Below are 17,818 nucleotides of genomic sequence, written 5' to 3'. Positions count from 1 at the left end.
TGGCGTGCCCTGCAGTCCTAGGAAGCAGCGCGGGTGAGAAGCTGGAGCCCACCCGGGGCGGACTACCCAGAACGGGCTGCCCGGGGCTCGAGGAAGGCTTTAGAAGCAGATGCCGGAGCCTGTGGCAGGCAAAAACCAAACCAGCCGCGAGCATTTGGCCTTGGCTCAAGGCAGGAGCGAGGGGACCAGTGTCTCCTAGTCACCAAAGTTCACTGTGTAGGTCTCGGCCGTGGTGAAGGGCTGCACCGTCCCCGTGCCCAGCTCCCAGGCCTCCGTCTCCGTCACCAGCTCAGTCACCACCTCCGTTTCGGTCTCCATCTCCCAGGTCCCGGCTGTGGGTGGCTCTTGGCTCCAGGGCGCGTAGGCAGTGCTGCTGAAGGGGAAGGGCAGGGCCGTGGTGGGTGGCGGGGCTGTGGGGCCGCTGGCGGCCGTGGTGGCATTGAGACGCCGCAGCCTCATCTGCTGCCGGAGCCGCATGCGGTGCCGGAGGCGCATACGCAGGCGCATGCGTTCACGGGGCGTCATGGGGCGGCCGGGCACGATGCGGCGGATGGGCCGGTTCCCATTCATGGCCATGATCTCCCGGATGCGCTTCCAGTTGGAACGCGACAGGACGAAGTTGCACTGGGTGGCCCCGATGTCGTAGAAGACGCTGCAGGTCTTGACGCTGGGGTTGTAGCCCTCAGCCCGAGCCGAGACGCGGTACTCGCCCGGGTTCAGGATGCGCCAATAGTCCCCGCCGCTGGCTGCGGGCAGCGAGGGGAGGCAGTGGGGTGTGAAGGAGGCGGCACGGTGCTGCCGGCACCCTGCCCGGCACCCTGCCCCGCGCCCTACCTGTCTTGATGTTGTGCTTGATGCCCCCCACGACGATGGTGGCGTTGGCAATGGGTTCTCCCTGCTGGTCCGTCACCAAGCCCTTGATGCCCCGATGGACCTACACGAGGAAGGGGGACGAGAGGGGCCACGTGCAGCAGGCAGGGCGGCTGCCGGCTCCCGGCCCTGCGCGTCCCAGCGCCTACCTGCTCCATGAAGGTGAGCAGCGACTCCTTGTTGTTCTCCCACTCCTGCTGCAGCTCGCTCTCGTGGGGGAACTTGTCGCAGCCCAGGTAGATGGAGAGCTCCAGGCAGTTGGTGTGCAGGTAGCTGAAGTCGTTCATGCCTGTAAGACAACCAACCAAGTGCCCACCCAGCCGCTCGCTCGCACCTTCAGGTGGGGGGAGCGTGGGGCGGGCAGGCCGACGCCGTATGGCGTGGCACCCACTTACTGCCAGCCCGGGGGTGCCACTTGGCCCCCTGCACGATGCCCATGGCGTTGGTCATGTCCTGCGTGTGGCAGCCCCCGCGGAAGGTCTCAGTCATGGTGAGGTGGGCCGAGGCGTAGGAGATGGCGAGCCAGCGGAAGATGGCGTGGTCGGGCGTCTCCTGCAGCTCGGGGTTGTCGTCCTCGTAGTCGTCCGGTGGGCGAGGGGCGGCTGCCGGCGTCTCGCTGACGGGCCGGGCCGTGTCGAAGGGGTAGGACACCAGCTTCTCCCCGCCCTGCAGGTTGGCTCCCAGCACGAAGGGGTTCTTGTCCATCCACGCCATGATGGCCCGCGTCTCCACCGCCACCTGCCGAGGCGGGCACGGCGGCGTGAGGCACCACCTCCCCGTCACCGCCCCGCCGCCGTGCCCGGTGCCGCGGCTCACCGTGGCATCCTCAACCAGGTAGTGCTCCGGGATGGGGATGTGGTGGTTGGGGAACTTGTGGGGCACCAGCTTCCTCTCCTCAGCCGCCCACAACGCCGAAGCCAAGTCGGGGAAGTTCTCGAAGAGATCGTAACCCTCCTCCGTCCAGTGGCCCAGCGCCCAGTTGCCCAGCTCCGAGCCCTGCGGGCAGCCCGGGGCAGCGGTGAGCCCGGGGGCCGCGTCCCGCCATCCCACCCCACCGCCCCGCCGTGCCCTTACCGCCTCACGGGCCAGCTCGTAGCCGTCGGGGTTGAGGGAGGGCACGAGGTGGATGCGGGTTTCGGTCACCAGGGTCCGCACCCGGGGGTTGCCGTCCTGGTACTCCTTGCACAGGAACTGCATCAGCAGGAGCAGCAGCTCCCGGCCCAGCACTTCGTTCCCGTGCAGCCCCGCCGTGTACCTGAACTCGGGCTCGCCTGCAGGCAGAGTGCAGGCAGGGTGCAGGCAGGGTCAGCGTGCTGCCCGCACCCCTGCCTGCGCCAGGGGACCGCGGCCGGGTCCCCCCACACCTTCCCTTCTCACCCGTCTCGTGCTCGCCCGGGTTGTCGGAAATCTCCATGGCGTAGATCTTCAGCCCCCGCGAGCTCTTGCCGATGTTGTAGATGCGGGTGATGGTGGGACACTCCTCATTCACCACCTTCATCAGCTGCGGGCGCGGGGCGGGCAGGGGATGGGGGGCAGTGCTCGGGGGGCTGAGCCCACCCCCATGAAGGAGCCCACCCCATGGAGGTGCCCACCACCATGAAAGACCCCAACCCACGGAGGTGCCCACCACCATGAAAGAGCCCACCCCACAGAGGAGCCCACCCCATGGAGGTGCCCACCACCATGAAAGACCCCAACCCACGGAGGTGCCCACCACCATGGAGGTGCCCACTCCCACGGAGGTGCCCACCCCATGGAGGTGCCCACCACCATGAAAGAGCCCACCCCACGGAGGAGCCCACCCCACAGAGGTGCCCACCCCCACAGAGGAGCCCACCCCACGGAGGTGCCCACCACCATGAAAGAGCCCACCACCATGGAGGTGCCCACCCCCACGGAGGAGCCCACCCCATGGAGATGCCCACTCCCACGGAGGAGCCCACCACCATGAAAGAGCCCACCCCATGGAGGTGCCCACTCGCACAGAGGTGCCCACCCCACGGAGGTGCCCACCTGCCGCATGTCCTTGTAGGTGTGGTGGCGGAAGTCCAGGTTGTCGGTGGAGGTCACCTCGTTCTGCTGGGCATAGTAGCTGCTGACAGCTGCGGAGGGGACAAAGACACGGTGGGGGCGGGGGGCCAGGAGCCATAGCCCCCTCACACCCCCCCCAGCCCCTGCTTTGGGGTGGCTCTTACTGGAGAGGGGGCAGCCCAGGACCTCGAGGCGCAGGCAGAGGCTGCCGTTCCACGTCTGGGGGTAGATGCGGATGTAACGGGCCACCATGGGCTCGGGGAACTCGGTCAGCACCGGCGTGTCCTTGTCCACGTTGCCGTAAAACATCTGCGGGGGGGTGGGAGATGTAGCCGAGGTGGGGGGGGGGAGAGGGTCCCCATCGTCGCCGCCCCCTCAACCAGCCAGTTTTGGGGTCCCGTACCATCTCCTCGTAGCCGTTGGTGTACATCACCCAGTTCTGGCTGTCGTTGCTGAAGCCCACGTAGAAGCTGGTGACGAAGTCCTCGCTGCGGGAGGACGGGGACAGGTTGGGAGGGGGTCCCCGTGCCGCTCCCCCCACCCCGTGTCCCTGGATCCCGCTCGGCCCCGGTCCCGTACTGGATCTGGGAGTCGCGGCCCTGGGTGATGACTCCGGTGAACTTGGTGGTGCGGCGGGTGTCCACCTCGATCCAGTGCGCCCGGCTGTCGTCCTCGGCACACCAAGCCCCGTCGAAGAAATCGTCCTCGTTGGTGCCCGCCTGGGGTGGGGACACGAGGGGGACGTGGGTGGAGGGGGCCCGCTGGTGCCGGGGGTGGGCGTGGGTGGGTGACCCTCACCTGCATGTTGAGGCGGCCGCGCTGGGCGCCCAGCCCGTGGCGCAGCATGGAGGAGGCCAGGATCTGGTCGTCCTCGATGCGGTGGGACTCCAGGCCGATGGGGGGACATCCTGGGGACATTGGGGGGGGGTGATGGGTGTCCCCCCCCGCAGCGCGGTGCCCGCTTTCCCCCCGGAATGGGGACACTCACTCGTCTTCTCCTCTGGAGGGGCCCATTCGTCCTCGTCCGGCTCCCACTTCTTCCCCCCTGGTTTTTTGGGTTTTCCTGGAAAAGGGGCGCGTGAGGGGGGGGTAGGGGGCAGGGCCCGGGGGGCTGGGGGCGAGGGGACGGGGATGGGGGGCTGGCACCCACCTTTGCGGTCCTGGCCCTTCTCCTCCGCCCAGGGATCCTCCTCCTCCTCCTTGCTGCTGCCGCCTTTCTTGGGCTTCCCTGGGGCAGGAGAGCAGTGGCTGGGGACGTGCCACCCCCCGGGGACGTGCCACTGACACTGGGGATGTGCCACCCACCCTGGGGACATGCCACCCCCCCCCCAGGGACGTGCCACTGACATTGGGGACATGCCACTGCCTGGGGACGTGCCACTGACATTGGGGACGTGCCACCCTCCCCTGGGCACGTGCCACTGACACTGGGCATGTGCCACTGACACTGGGGATGTGCCACTGACACTGGGGACATGCCACCCCCCCGGGGACGTGCCACTGACATTGGGGACGTGCCACCCACCCTGGGGACGTGCCACCCACCCTGGGGCACGTCACCAATGTTGGGGACGTGCCACCCACCCCGGGGATGTGCCACCCACCCTGAGAACATGCCACCCACCCCGGGGATGTGCCACCCACCCTGGGGCACGTCACTGATGTTGGGGATGTGCCACCCACCCCGGGGATGTGCCACCCACCCTGAGAACATGCCACCCACCCCGGGGATGTGCCACCCACCCGTGGACATGCCACCCCCCCGGACGTGCCACCCCCCCAGCACCCCGCCCCTGCCCGTCTCTCACAGGGCTTGAGCTTCTCCTCATCCGTCTCCATCTCGTCCTCCTTGTCCGGGTGTTTCCTGGGCTTCGGCGGGGGGGGGCAGCCCGTACTCCACTGCGGGTGCAAAGGGGGAGCGGGGCTGGGGGCTGGGGGACCCCTTCAGGGCCGGGGAGGGCAGGGCCGGGTGCCACCGGCACCCAGCTGGCAGGAGGGGGCACCCCTGCCCGTGGGGCCGGGTCCTGGGGTGCCCTGGCCCCCCCCCCGTCTCGTCACTCACGGTCGTCGTAGTCGGGTCGCATGAAGCCCTCCTCGTAGTCCCCTTCGGTCACCAGGACGGGCGGGGGGGGTGGCTGTGGGGGTGGCACCTCCGGCTTCGCTGGGGAGGGCGAAAGAGGACGTGACGGGGATTGGGGGGAGAATGGGGTACCCCCATGTCCCTGCAGGGCCCCCCGTGCTTCTGGGGGGGTCCCTGCGGGATCCCCCATGTCCCTGCGGGGCCCCCCGTGCTTCTGGGGGGTCCCTGCGGGATCCCCCATGTCTCTGCGGGGCCCCCTGTGCTTCTGGGGGGTCCCTGTGTCCCTGCGGGGCCCCCCATGCTTCTGGGGGGGTCCCTGTGTCCCTGCGGGATCCCCCATGTCCCTGCGGGGCCCCCCGTGCTTCTGGGGGGTCCCTGCGGGATCCCCCATGTCCCTGCGGGGCCCCCCGTGCTTCTGGGGGGTCCCTGTGTCCCTGCGGGGTCCCCATGTCCCTGCAGGGCCCCCCGTGCTTCTGGGGGGGTCCCTGCGGGATCTCCCATGTCCCTGCGGGGCCCCCCGTGCTTCTGGGGGGTCCCTGTGTCCCTGCGGGATCCCCCATGGCCCTGCGGGGCCCCCCGTGCTTCTGGGGGGTCCCTGCGGGATCTCCCATGGCCCTGCGGGGTCCCCCGTGCTTCTGGGGGGTCCCTGTGTCCCTGCGGGATCCCCCATGGCCCTGCGGGGCCCCCCGTGCTTCTGGGGGGTCCCTGTGTCCCTGCGGGATCCCCCATGGCCCTGCGGGGCCCCCCGTGCTTCTGGGGGGTCCCTGTGTCCCTGCGGGATCCCCCATGGCCCTGCGGGGTCCCCATGTCCCTGCAGGACCCCTCTATAGCCCCAGGGGATCCCTGTGCCCCCAAGAGATCCCCAGGCCCCTATGGGGTCCCCACACCCCTGCGGGGTCCCTGCACCCCTTATGCAGTCCCCATGCTGCCCCCGTGCCCACCCCAGCTCCAGGCTGTCCCAAAACGATGCTCCCCTGGGTGCCCAAGGCTGGGGACCGTCCCCCCGCCCCACCCCGAGCAGTGCCAGCCCCCCCTGCCCCCCCGCTTACATGGCTCCTCGGGCTGGGGCCAGACTCTCTCGGGTTTCTTCCTGCTGGGGGGCTTGCGGGGTTTCTGCTGCCGCCGGATGTACTCGACTGGGGACAGAAAGAGGGGGTGGCCCTGACTTTGGGGGTGCGAGGCGGGGGGGCACGCTCTCCCTCCTTTCCTGCAGGCCGGGGGACCCCGGCGCTCCCCCCCGCTCACACCCCGGCACCGTACAGTCCTCGTAGTCCTCCCGCTCCAGCTGCTCGTTGTAGTCCAGCGTCGGTGGCTCCGGCTCCTCGGGGACCTCTGCGGGGAGGGGGCACGTGGGGACGGGGCGCAGGGGGTGGCCCCGGCGTGCAGGGGGGTGGCACTTGGGAACAGGGAGGTGGCATTGGGGCACGGGGAGGTGGCCCCAAGGTGCAGGGAGGTGGCCCTGGGGTGCAGGGGGGTGGCACTTGGGCACAGGGAGGTGGCCCAAGGTGCAGGGAGGTGACACTGGGACTCAGGGAGGTGGCCCTGGGGCACAGGGAGGTGGCCCAAGGTGCAGGGAGGTGGCCCTGGGGTGCAGGGGGGTGGCACTTGGGCACAGGGAGGTGGCCCAAGGTGCAGGGAGGTGGCACCAGGGAGCAGGAAGGTGGCATTGGGGCACGGGGAGGTGGCCCCAAGGTGCAGGGAGGTGACACTGGGACTCAGGGAGGTGGCCCTGGGGCACAGGGAGGTGGCCCAAGGTGCAGGGAGGTGGCCCCGGGGTGCAGGGGGGTGGCACCATGGAGCAGGGGGGTGGCCCTGGGGAGCAGGGGAGTGACACCGGGACTCAGGGAGGTGGCCCCGGGGTGCAGGGAGGTGGCACCAGGGAGGTGGCATTGGGGCACGGGGAGGTGGTCCCAAAGTGCAGGGAGGTGGCCCTGGGGCACAGGGAGGTGGCACCATGGAGCAGGGAGGTGACCCTGGGGTGCAGGGGGGTGGCCGTGGGGAGCAGGGAGGTGGCACCGGGGTGAAGGGTGGTGGCCCCAAGTTGCAAGGAGGTGGCCCTGGGGTGCAGGAGGGGTGGCCCTGGGGAGCAGGGAGGTGACATTGGGGTGCAGGGACGTGGCATTTGGGAACAGGGAGGTGGCCCTGGGGTGCAGGAGGGGTGGCTCTGGGGAGCAGGGAGGTGGCACCAGGGCACGGGGAGGTGGCACGAGGGTGCAGGGAGGTGGCCCCAAGACACAGGGAGGTGGCCCCAGGGACAGGGCACTCACCAGGCTCGGGCTTAGGGTGCCACTCCTCCCGACCCAGCTCGCTCGGCAGCTCCTCCAGCTCCCCTGGGGACAGGGACACAGAGAGGGGCTGGCGGTGTCCCACAGCCCCCCAGCCCGGCCCCCCCGGCAGCCCCCCGCCAAAAGAAAATCCCAGAAAGAAGGCCGGTGGGGGCAGAGGGGGTGACCCCGGCGGGACAAAGCCCGGCCAGCCGTGGGGTGCCACCGGGAAGCCGAGCGAGGGACACGGGGTGACGCCGTGGTGCGCCAAGCCCCCCCCAACCCAGCTGGTGGTGAGATCGGGCCCCCCAAGACTCACCCCGGCCACCTCCATCCTCCTCCTCCTCGGGCGAAGGCTGCTCCGGGAACCGGGGCTTGCCCACGTCGTCCTCGCCCCGCGGGGCCTGCGGGGTGGTGGGGGGCTCCTGGGGGGTGGTCGGTGGCTCCGGCGGCTTCTTGCCGGAGGGTTTTTTGGTGGCCTTGGGTGGCTTCTCCTTGGGCTTTTTGGAGCCTTTTGGGGGTTTTTCGGAGCCTTTCGGGGGCTTCTCCTTGGGCTTCTTGGGGGGCTTGTCCTTGCCCCTGTCCCTGTCCCTGTCCTTGTCCCTGTCCCTGTCCTTGTCCTTCTTGGAGCCCCGGGGTCTCTCCTTGGGCTTCTTGGTGGGTCTGGGGGCTTTTTCCTTCTTCCCCTTCTTGGGTTTCTCGGGCTCCGTCAGCCGCTCCGGGGAGCCTGGGGAGGGGGCAGCCGCCCCGCCGCGGGGTGAGGGGCGGCCCGGGCCAGCCCGGGGGGTCCCCACGGCCCCCCCCGCCCCCCGCGGGGCCCCGGGCCCGGGGCAGCCCCGACCCGCGGTGCCGGTGCCGCTCGCTCACCGGTGCCGGTGCCGGTGCCGGTGCCCCGCTCGGTGCCGGTGCCCAGGTCGCCGCCGCCGAAGCCCAGGTCGCCGCCGAAGGCCAGCTCGGTGCCATCCCCGTCGCCGTCGCCGTCGCCGCGCTCGCCGGGGCCGAGGAAGCCGCGCAGAAACTCCTCGATCTCGGCGTCGGTGAGCGCGGGCGGCGCGGCGGGGCCCGGGGCGGCCCCGGGCGGCAGCAGCGGCAGCAGCGCGGCCGCCAGCAGGAGGCAGGAGCGGGGCGGCCCCGCCGCAGCCATCGCCGCGTCCGCCGCACCGGACCCGCACCGGCCCCGGCCCCGGCCCCGGCCCCGGCCAGCCCGGGCGGGCGGGATGGGGGCGGGCGCAGGAGCCGGGGGCGGCACCGAGCTGCAGCGGAGCTGCCTGGGACCCGCTCTGCACCGGCACGGCACGGGCCGGACCGGCACCGGCACCGGAACCGGCACCGGCACCGGCACCGGGACCGGCACGGCACGGCACGGACCGAGACCGGGACCGGCACCGGGACCTGCACCGGCACTGGCACCGGCACCGGCACGGCACGGACCGAGACCGGGACCGGCACCGGCACCGGGACCTGCACCGGCACCGGCACCGGCACCGGCACCGGCACGGCACGGACCGAGACCGGGACCGGCACCGGAACCTGCACGGGCACTGGCACCGGCACCGGCACTGGGACCGGCACCGGGACCGGAACCTGCACCGAGACCTGCACGGCACGGCACCGCACCGGGATCGGGACCGGGACCGGGACCGGGACCGGCACGGGACCGGGACCAGAACCTGCACCGGCCCCGGCACGGCCCCGGCACCAGCACCGGCATGCAACGAGACCAGCACTGGCATGGGAACGGGACCGGGATGGCAACGGGACCGGGAACAGGACCAGGACGGCAACGGGACCGGCACAGCATGGCACTGGCACCGGCACGGCACGGGCACCGGCAGCAGCACTGCACGGGACCAGGACGGCACCGGGGCCGGGACTGCCCGGGGACCCGCACGGCACCGGCACCGGCACCGGCACTGCACGGGGATCCCAGGCTGCACCGGCACCGTGCGGGGTCCGGATTGCAGGGGGACGGCACGGCACCGGCACCGCCACGACACGGGTGCAGCGTGGCACAGGGCCTGGCACTGCGTGGGGCCCAGCACCGTGCTGGCACCGGCACTGGCACCGGCACCGGTACCACACTGGCACCGGCACCGCGCTGGCACCGGCACCGCACAGGCCCAGCACCGTGCTGGCACTGGCACTGGCACTGGCACCACGCCAACACCGGCACCGCGCCGGCACAGGCCCAGCACCGTGCTGGCACCGGCATGGCACTGGGTGCTGGCACGGCACTGGCTGGGAACCAGCGCTGGCACCGCGCCGGTGTCGGCACCACGCCGGTGTCACCACCACACCAGCACTGCACGGGCACCGACACCGGCACCGTGCGGGCAGCGGCACCACGCATGCGGTGCGCCAGCCTGGCACCAACGCTGCGCCCCATCAGGCGCTGGCGCCGCGGCGGCACTGACACCATGTGCACCACGAAGCGCCTGCACGTGCTGCGGCCCTCGGCACGCCCGCTGCAGGCGCTGCACGTGGAAACGCTGCGCCCTGCACGCCAGCACCGCGTGGGCACGTGGCCCCCGGCACACAGAGCCCACGCTCACGCGCTGCAGGCTGGTACAGACACACAGACACTGCGTGTGTGCACACACGCTACATACATGACACTGCATGCACAGCACATGGGAACCCCACCATCGCGCAGAGCGGCACACTGACGCGCTGCACACGCAGAGACACTGCACATGGGACACGCACTGCACATGGGACATGCACTGTACACGAAACCCTGCACATGGGACATGCACTGCACATGGGACACGCACTGTACACGAGACCCTGCACATGGGACACGCACTGCACATGGGACACACACTGTACACGAGACCCTGCACATGGGACACTGCACATGGGACACGCACTGCACAAAAGACCCTGCACACAGGACATGTGCTGCACATGAGCCCTTGCACACGGGACACACGCTGCATATAAGGTGTTGCACACAGGACACGCGCTGTGCACGCACTGCACACACCCTGCACATGAGACCTTGCACACGGGACATGCACTGCACATGAGCCCTTGCACACGGGACACACGCTGCATATAAGGTGTTGCACACAGGACACGCGCTGTGCACGCACTGCACACGCCCTGCACATGAGACCTTGCACACGGGACATGCACTGCACATGAGAGCCTGCACACGCGTGGGCGACTGCCCGTGGAGCACACAGAACGCACTGCGTGTGAGGAGGTACCGCGCACACGGACCACGCGCTGCACGCGGGATGCGGGGCACCCGGCAGTGCACGCACACGCGTGGCCCCCGCCCCATTCCCGGGGACGGGGGGGCAGGGTGGGTGCCTGGCCCCCCCAGCCCCCCGCGGTGCCACCCCAGGCGCTAAGGGGGTGCAGTGGGTGCCCCCCCCGCCCTGGCCCCCCAGGCTCCCCGGGCCGCACGGAGGCCACGTGGCGGGCTCAGGCCGCCCGCACTCGTCACACGCGTGGCCCCCCCCGGCCGTGAGTCACTTCCCAGCAATGCTGCGGCTGGGGCCTGCGGGGAGCTGGGGGGGCCCCCGCCCTGCGCCTCCCAGTGCCTCCCAGTGCCTCCCAGTGCAGCTCCCTGCGCCTCCCAGTGCCTCCCAGTGCCTCCCAGTGCCTGCCAGTGCAGCTCCCTGCGCCTCCCAGTGCCTCCCAGTGCCTGCCAGTGCCTGCCAGTGCAGCTCCCTGCGCCTCCCAGTGCAGCTCCCTGCGCCTCCCAGTGCCTCCCAGTGCCTGCCAGTGCAGCTCCCTGCACCTCCCAGTCCCTCCCAGTGCCTCCCAGTGCAGCTCCCTGCGCCTCCCAGTCCCTCCCAGTGCCTTCCAGTCCCTCCCAATGCCTCCCAGTGCCTCCCAGTACAGCTCCCAATGCCTCCCAGTGCCTCCCAGTGCAGCTCCCTGCACCTCCCTATCCCTCCCAATGCCTCCCAGTGCCTCCCAGTGCAGCTCCCTGCACCTCCCTATCCCTCCCAATGCCTCCCAGTGCCTGCCAGTGCAGCTCCCTGCGCCTCCCAGTCCCTCCCAGTGCCTGCCAGTGCAGCTCCCTGCGCCTCCCAGTCCCTCCCAGTACAGCTCCCAATGCCTCCCAGTGCCTCCCAGTGCAGCTCCCTGCACCTCCCTATCCCTCCCAATGCCTCCCAGTGCAGCTCCCTGCACCTCCCTGTCCCTCCCAATGCCTCCCAGTGCTTCCCAGTGCAGCTCCCTGCACCTCCCTGTCCCTCCCAATGCCTCCCAGTGCCTCCCAGTGCAGCTCCCTGCACCTCCCTGTCCCTCCCAATGCCTCCCAGTGCCTCCCAGTGCAGCTCCCTGCGCCTCCCAGTACAGCTCCCTGTGCCTCCCAGTCCTTCTCAATGCCCCCCAGTGCCTCCCAGTCCCTCCCAGTGCCTCCCAGTGCCTGCCAGTGCAGCTCCCTGCGCCTCCCAGTCCCTCCAAGTGCCTTCCAGTCCCTCCCAATGCCTCCCAGTGCTTCCCAGTACAGCTCCCAATGCCTCCCAGTGCAGCTCCCTGCACCTCCCTGTCCCTCCCAATGCCTCCCAGTGCAGCTCCCTGCGCCTCCCAGTACAGCTCCCTGTGCCTCCCAGTCCTTCCCAATGCCCCCCAGTGCCTCCCAGTCCCTCCCAGTCCCTCCCAGTGCAGCTTCCTGCGCCTCCCAGTCCCTCCCAGTGCAGCTCCCTGCACCTCCCAGTCCCTCCCAATGCCTCCCAGTGCCTCCCAGTGCAGCTCCCTGCGCCTCTCAGTCCCTCCCAATGCCTCCCAGTGCCTCCCAGTGCAGCTCCCTGCGCCTCCCAGTCCCTCCCAGTGCCTCCCAGTGCCTCCCAGTCCCTCCCAGTGCAGCTCCCAGTGCCTCCCAGTCCCTCCCAGTACAGCTCCCTGTGCCTCCCAATGCAGCTCCCAGTGCCTCCCAGTCCCTCTCAATGCAGCTCCCAGCGCCTCCCAGTGCCTCCCAGTGCAGCTCCCAGTGAGCCTCCGCTGCAGCCCCGCCCCTGCAGCCCCCAGTAGTGCCCCCCCGTCCCCCCCATGCCGCTCCCAGTACAGCCTCCCCCCACCAGTTACATCTCCCCCAGTACAGTGCCCTCCCAGTGCCCCCCCCCAGTGCAGCCCTCCCTTCCCAGTACAGCTCCCAGTATCCCCCACCCAGTGCAGCCCCTCCCTTCCCAGTATTCCCAGTAAAGCCCCCCCAGACCTGCCTCAGCCCCTGGCAGGGTGGAGGGCTGGGACCACCCCCTCGGGGGGGGTGGCCCATGGGTGGCACTCAGTCCCCTGGGGGACAACGGGTACCAGGAGGGTGGGGGTCCCATGAGTGTGGGAGGGTTCCAGGGGGGTGGGCGTCCCAGCAGGGGGGGGCGGGTGCCAGGAGGGTGGGGGTCCCAGCAGGGTGGGGGTCCCAGGAGTGCAGGAGGGTCCCTGGAGGGTGGGAAGAGCAGTGGGGTGGGGGTGCCAGCAGTGGGGGGTCCCCAGGAGGGCGGGATGGTCCCAGGGGGGTGGGGGTCCCAGCGGGGTGGGGGTCCCAGCGGGGTGGGGGTCCCAGGAGTGCAGGAGGGTCCCTGGAGGGTGGGGAGAGCAGTGGGGTGGGGGTGCCAGCAGTGGGGGGTCCCCAGGAGGGCGGGATGGTCCCAGCGGGGTGGGGGTCCCAGCGGGGTGGGGGTCCCAGGGCTCAGTGCCCCCACCCCGAGCATGAGGGACCCCACTCGAGGCCACGTGCCCCCCCGGGGGGGCCCACGTGGGGCCCGGCCCCCCCGTCCCCACCCTTTCCTGCCGCCTGAGTCACGGCCGCTGCCTTCCGGGTGTCCCGCGGCTGGCGGGAGGCTCTGCGGCTGTCGGGGCGTCCGTCTGTCCTGCCGCGGCCTGCTGCCGTCCGCCCGAGCGAGGGGCTGTCTGACTGTCGGGGCGTCCGTCTGTCCGCCAGGGTGTCTGTCTGTGTGGTTGTCTGTCCATTGGGGGGGGGTGGGGAAATGTCTGTTGGGGTGTCTGTCTGTCCATGTGGGTGTCCTTCGGGCTGTGCATCTGTCCAGCCAGGTGTCTGTCTATCAGGGTGTCCTTTGGCGTGTCTGTCTGTCCATCGCGGGGTGTGCGCCTCTGGGGCTGTCCAGCTGTCTGTCCTGGGGGCTTCCCACCCACTGGGGTGTCTGTCTGTCCGCCGGGGTGTCTGTCTGTCCTTCCAAGCGTCCAGCTGTACGTCGGGGTACATCTGGCCATTGGGGTGTCTGTCTGTCTTCCCGGGTGTCCATTTATTGGGGTGTCCGTCCGTCCATGGGGTGTCCACCTGTCCATAGGGGCTTCCATCTGTGTGTAGGGGTCCGTCCATCCTTCCAGGTGTCCATCAGGGTGTCCACTTGCCCCTTTGGGTGCCTGTTGGGGTGGCTGTCTGTCCTGGGTGTCCATCTGTCCGCTGGGGCACCCATCTCCCTGTCGGGCTGTCCCCGACCTCCTGGCTCTCCACCTCTTGTGCCGTCCACCTCACGGTGTCCCTCCATCCACAGGTCCGTCCGTCCATCCCTCCGCTCCACCGCCTCCCCGACGCCATGTACACCGCGCTCCCCAAAAGGTACCACCCCGCTCCCCACCCCCCCTCCCCTCCCCCGCCCCGGCTCACGCCGCGCCTCGCCCCGCAGCGGTTCCCCCTTCGGCCCCACCGCCACCCGCCCGGGGCTGCACATCTGGCGCGTGGAGAAGCTGCGGCCGGTGGAAGTCCCCGAGGCGACGTGGGGCATCTTCTTCTCGGGGGACGCCTACCTGGTGCTGCACAACGGGCCGGAGGAGCGAGCCCACCTCCACCTCTGGATGGGTGAGCCCCGGGGGGTGGGGGTACAGGGCGGGCGGCGGTGGGCGCGGGGTGCTCAGCGCTGGCTGCCGCCGCAGGCCGGGATTCCTCGCGGGACGAGCAGGGCGCCTGCGCCCTCCTCTCCACCCAGCTGAACACGCTGCTGGGCGAGCGCCCCGTGACGCACCGCGAGGTGCAGGGCAACGAGTCCGATGTCTTCATGGAGTACTTCCCCCACGGCATCACCTACCAGGTACGGGCGCCGGGCGTTCCTGATGGGTGCTCCGGGTGCTCCCAGCGCTCAGCATCCCCACTGAGCACTCCCGAACAGGCTCTCAGCATCCCGGACGGGTGCTCAGCATCCCCAACGGGTGCTCAGCATCCCCACCACCCTGCTTGTTCCCCACGGGGCACATGGGATCCCTGCTGGGTGCTGGGCATCCCTACCCGGTGCTCAGCCTCTCTGGTGGGTGCTCAGCATCCCTGATGGGTACTGAGCACCCTCGCTGGGTGCTCAGCACCTCTACCACGTGCTCAGCCTCCCCTCCGGGTGCTCAGTATCCGTGCTGGGTGCTTGTCATCCCTGTTGGGTGTTGGGCACCCGCCAAGCACTCGGCACCCTCGCCGGGTGCTGGGTACCCCCACCGGGCGCTCAGCACCCCTGTGCTGGCAGGAGGGCGGCGTGGACTCGGCGTTTAAGCCCACCCACCCCGGCGCCGGTGCCGGTGCCGGCGCCGGCGCCGGCCCCGTGCGCAAACTCTACCAGGTGAAGGGCAAGAAGAACATCCGGGCGAGCGAGCGGGGCCTGAGCTGGGCCAGCTTCAACACCGGCGACTGCTTCATCCTCGACCTGGGCGAGGTGGGTTGGGGGCCACCATGGTGGCCCGGGGGAGGTGGGATGGCTCCGTCACCGCTGTCCCTCTCGCTGTCCCCAGACCCTCTTCGTCTGGTGCGGGGCCAGGTGCAACGTGCTGGAGCGCAACAAGGCGCAGGAGCTGGCCGCAGCCATCCGGGACGGCGAGCGGGGCGGCAAGGCTCGCCTGGAGATCGTGGCGGACGGCGAGGAGCCGCCTGAGATGCTCCAGGTACGCCAGGTCCCCACTGGGAGGAGGGGGGGACCCAAGTGTCACCGCGGATGGCTGAGACCCCCCGCCTCGTCACCCGGCAGGTGCTGGGCCCCAAGCCCACCTTGCAGGAGGGCAGCCCCGAGGAGGACGTCGTGGCCGATCAGAAGAACGCGAGGGCAGCCGTCCTCTACAAGGCAAGGCCACCTCGGGGACACCACGGTGGCCCCAGGGCTGGGCATAGCTGAGTGTCACCATGGTGGCCCTGGGGCTGGGCATGGCCAGGGGACACCGTGGTGGCCCTGGGGCTGGGCATGGCCGGGGGATGCTGTGGTGGCCCTAGGAGATGGGCACGGCCAGGGGGCACCATGGTGGCCCTGGGGGGCCCATGGGGCTGGGCACAGCCAAGGGACACCACGGTGGCCCTGGGGCAGAGCACAGCTGGGGAACGCTGTAGCAGCTGCGTGGGGAGGACACGGGGCTGGGCACGGCCGGGGGGCCCCGAGGTGGCCCCGCGGCGACGTCCCGGCTGCGGGCAGGTGTCGGATGCGACCGGGCGCATGGACCTGAGCCAGGTGGCCGCGAGCAGCCCCTTCAGCCAGAGCCTGCTCTGCTCCGACGACTGCTTCGTGCTGGACAACGGCGCCGGCGGGAAGGTCTACGTCTGGAAAGGTGCCCGGGGAGGGGGACGGGGAGGGGACATGTGGGGACAGGGGCCACCCCCAGCGCGGCTCTGACATCCCCATCCGCAGGGCGCAAGGCCAACGAGCAGGAGCGCCAGGCGGCCCTGAAAGTGGCCGAGGAGTTCATCGCCCGCATGGGCCACTCGCCCCGCACACAGGTGGGTGCCGGCGGCATGGGGCGCCTGGGGGCTGGCATGGGCAATGTCACCCCATCCCGGTCCCCGTCCCTGTCCCGGCAGGTGGAGATCCTGCCCCAGGGCCGCGAGACACCCCTCTTCAAGCAGTTCTTCACCAGCTGGAAGTGAGGGAGCGGGTGCCCACAGGGCCAGCGCCCGGCCCGCGGCGTCACCAGGCTTGTGCCGGCTCTGCCAGCTCCCTGCCGACGCCTGTGCCCTGCTCAGCTGTCCCCGCGACTGTGCCATCCCCAGCCCGTGCTAGCCCCGTCCCATCCCCACGTCATTCCCACCCGCATGCCGCCCCCAACCCACGCCATCCCCATCCCCGTCATTCTCATCCCTACGCCATCCCGTGCCAACCCCACACCACCCCTGTGCCACCCCCATGCCCATACACCCCTGTGCCTTTGCCACCCCGTGCCCACGTCATCCCGATCCTTTTCCCATCCCCATGTCATTCCTATCCCTTTCCCATCCCTACATCATCCCCATCCCTTTCCCATCCCATCATTCCCATCCCCATGCCATCCCCATCTCTTTCCCATCCCCATGCCATCCCCATCCCTTTCCCATCCCCATGTCATTCCCATCCCATTTCCATCCCGTCATTCCCATGCCCACGCCATCTCCATCTCCATCCACACCCCCATGCCATGCCTAAGCCCGCACCTTTGCCCACCCCATCCCCATGTCATCCCCATCCCTTTCCCATCCCCATCCCGTCATCCCCATCCCTTTCCCATCCCGTCATTGCCATCCCCATGTCATCCCCATCCCCATGTCATCCCCATCCCATTCCTATCCCCATCCCTTTCCCATCCCCATCCCATTCCTATCCCCATCCCTTTCCCATCCCCATCCCTTTCCCATCCCCATGTCATCCCCATCCCTTTCCCATCCCGTCATTCCCATCCCCATGCCCACGCCATCTCCATGCACACCCCCATGCCATGCCCAAGCCCACGCCTTTGCCCACCCCATGCCCCCATCATTCCCATCCCCATGTCATCCCCATCCCTTTCCCATCCCCATCCCTTTCCCATCCCGTCATCCCCATCCCTTTCCCATCCCGTCATTCCCATCCCCATGCCCACGCCATCTCCATGCACACCCCCATGCCATGCCCAAGCCCGTGCCTTTGCCCACCCCATGCCCGTCATTCCCATCCCCAAGCCCGTGCCATGCCCACGCTGTCCCCGCACCCTCACCGCTGCCGCACCTCTGCCGCCTTCACGCCCTCACCACCTTCCTGCTCGTGCCCACGCCACCCCCGTGCCCACGCTGTCCCACCCCCGTGCTCCGTCACGCCCGTACTGTCCCCACGCTGCCTCTACACCCGTGCCACCCCCGTGCCCACACGTCTCCCCCATCCCGTGCCCGGCCCCGGGCGAATAAAGGGTTGGTGCCAAGCCGTGCGTCGCGCTGCGCCGGGTGCGGACCGGGGGACACGGGCAGGGTTGGGGACAGGAGGGGACGCAGGCAGGGCAGGGCTGCGGCAGCGCGGGGGAAGATGTCCCCAGCACCCCACCGCGATGCCACCCCCGGCGGCATCCTGCAAGGCCACGCGCGTCACGAGGGCACCAGGCCTCTGCCCCACGGGGTGATGCTCGCTGCTGCACGATGTCCCCCGGGACCTGGCAGCGCCCGTGGGTGACAAGGTGACCGGGGAGCCCTGGTCCCTGCGTGAGCCAACGCGGCTGGGAGAGGCGGGAGATGGCCCCTGGCACCCGCCTGGCTGCCAGCCCTGGGTCTCCAGCGTCCCCACATCCCCAGCTTCCCTGCCTGTCTGGTACCTGCATCCCCAAACTCCTCTCCTCCATGTCCCTGCTGTCCCCACCCCGCTGCTCTCTCCATGGTCCCTGCATCCCTGATGTCCTCGGGGTCCAAAATCCCCAA

At 70.1% G+C, this 17,818-nt stretch overlaps 2 protein-coding genes across 4 annotated transcripts; one reads left to right on the top strand and one right to left on the bottom strand.

Moving 5' to 3' along the window:
- Nucleotides 1-195: 195 nt before the first annotated feature.
- Nucleotides 196-8,389, bottom strand: AEBP1 (AE binding protein 1). Its single transcript, XM_075724083.1, has 21 exons — nucleotides 8,113-8,389; nucleotides 7,565-7,972; nucleotides 7,249-7,311; nucleotides 6,242-6,313; nucleotides 6,031-6,117; nucleotides 4,960-5,062; nucleotides 4,710-4,795; nucleotides 4,052-4,129; nucleotides 3,890-3,964; nucleotides 3,700-3,809; nucleotides 3,481-3,620; nucleotides 3,305-3,389; nucleotides 3,066-3,210; nucleotides 2,884-2,972; nucleotides 2,248-2,371; nucleotides 1,945-2,141; nucleotides 1,687-1,866; nucleotides 1,266-1,608; nucleotides 1,020-1,159; nucleotides 835-934; nucleotides 196-746 (listed from the first exon to the last, which is right to left on the bottom strand). The coding sequence occupies exons 1-21, from the start codon at nucleotides 8,387-8,389 to the stop codon at nucleotides 196-198; spliced, it is 3,453 nt and encodes a 1,150-aa protein (XP_075580198.1).
- Nucleotides 8,390-13,760: 5,371 nt separating this feature from the next.
- Nucleotides 13,761-16,051, top strand: CAPG (capping actin protein, gelsolin like). 3 transcript variants are annotated; one of them, XM_075724094.1, is made up of 9 exons: nucleotides 13,761-13,783; nucleotides 13,851-14,023; nucleotides 14,098-14,252; nucleotides 14,673-14,858; nucleotides 14,935-15,048; nucleotides 15,168-15,260; nucleotides 15,603-15,735; nucleotides 15,816-15,904; nucleotides 15,986-16,051. In XM_075724094.1, the coding sequence occupies exons 1-9, from the start codon at nucleotides 13,761-13,763 to the stop codon at nucleotides 16,049-16,051; spliced, it is 1,032 nt and encodes a 343-aa protein (XP_075580209.1). The 3 variants fall into 3 exon arrangements, with proteins under 3 accessions (XP_075580209.1, XP_075580208.1, XP_075580210.1); XM_075724093.1 differs by having other exon boundaries at nucleotides 14,935-15,084; XM_075724095.1 differs by lacking the exon at nucleotides 15,168-15,260 and having other exon boundaries at nucleotides 14,935-15,084.
- The last annotated feature ends 1,767 nt before the right edge of the window (nucleotides 16,052-17,818 follow it).

This window comes from Pelecanus crispus, chromosome 21, assembly GCF_030463565.1.
Source record: "Pelecanus crispus isolate bPelCri1 chromosome 21, bPelCri1.pri, whole genome shotgun sequence".
Classification (NCBI taxonomy): Eukaryota; Metazoa; Chordata; class Aves; order Pelecaniformes; family Pelecanidae; genus Pelecanus; species Pelecanus crispus.
Note: the sequence above shows the minus strand (reverse complement) of the source record. Positions and strands in the feature narration are given on the sequence as shown.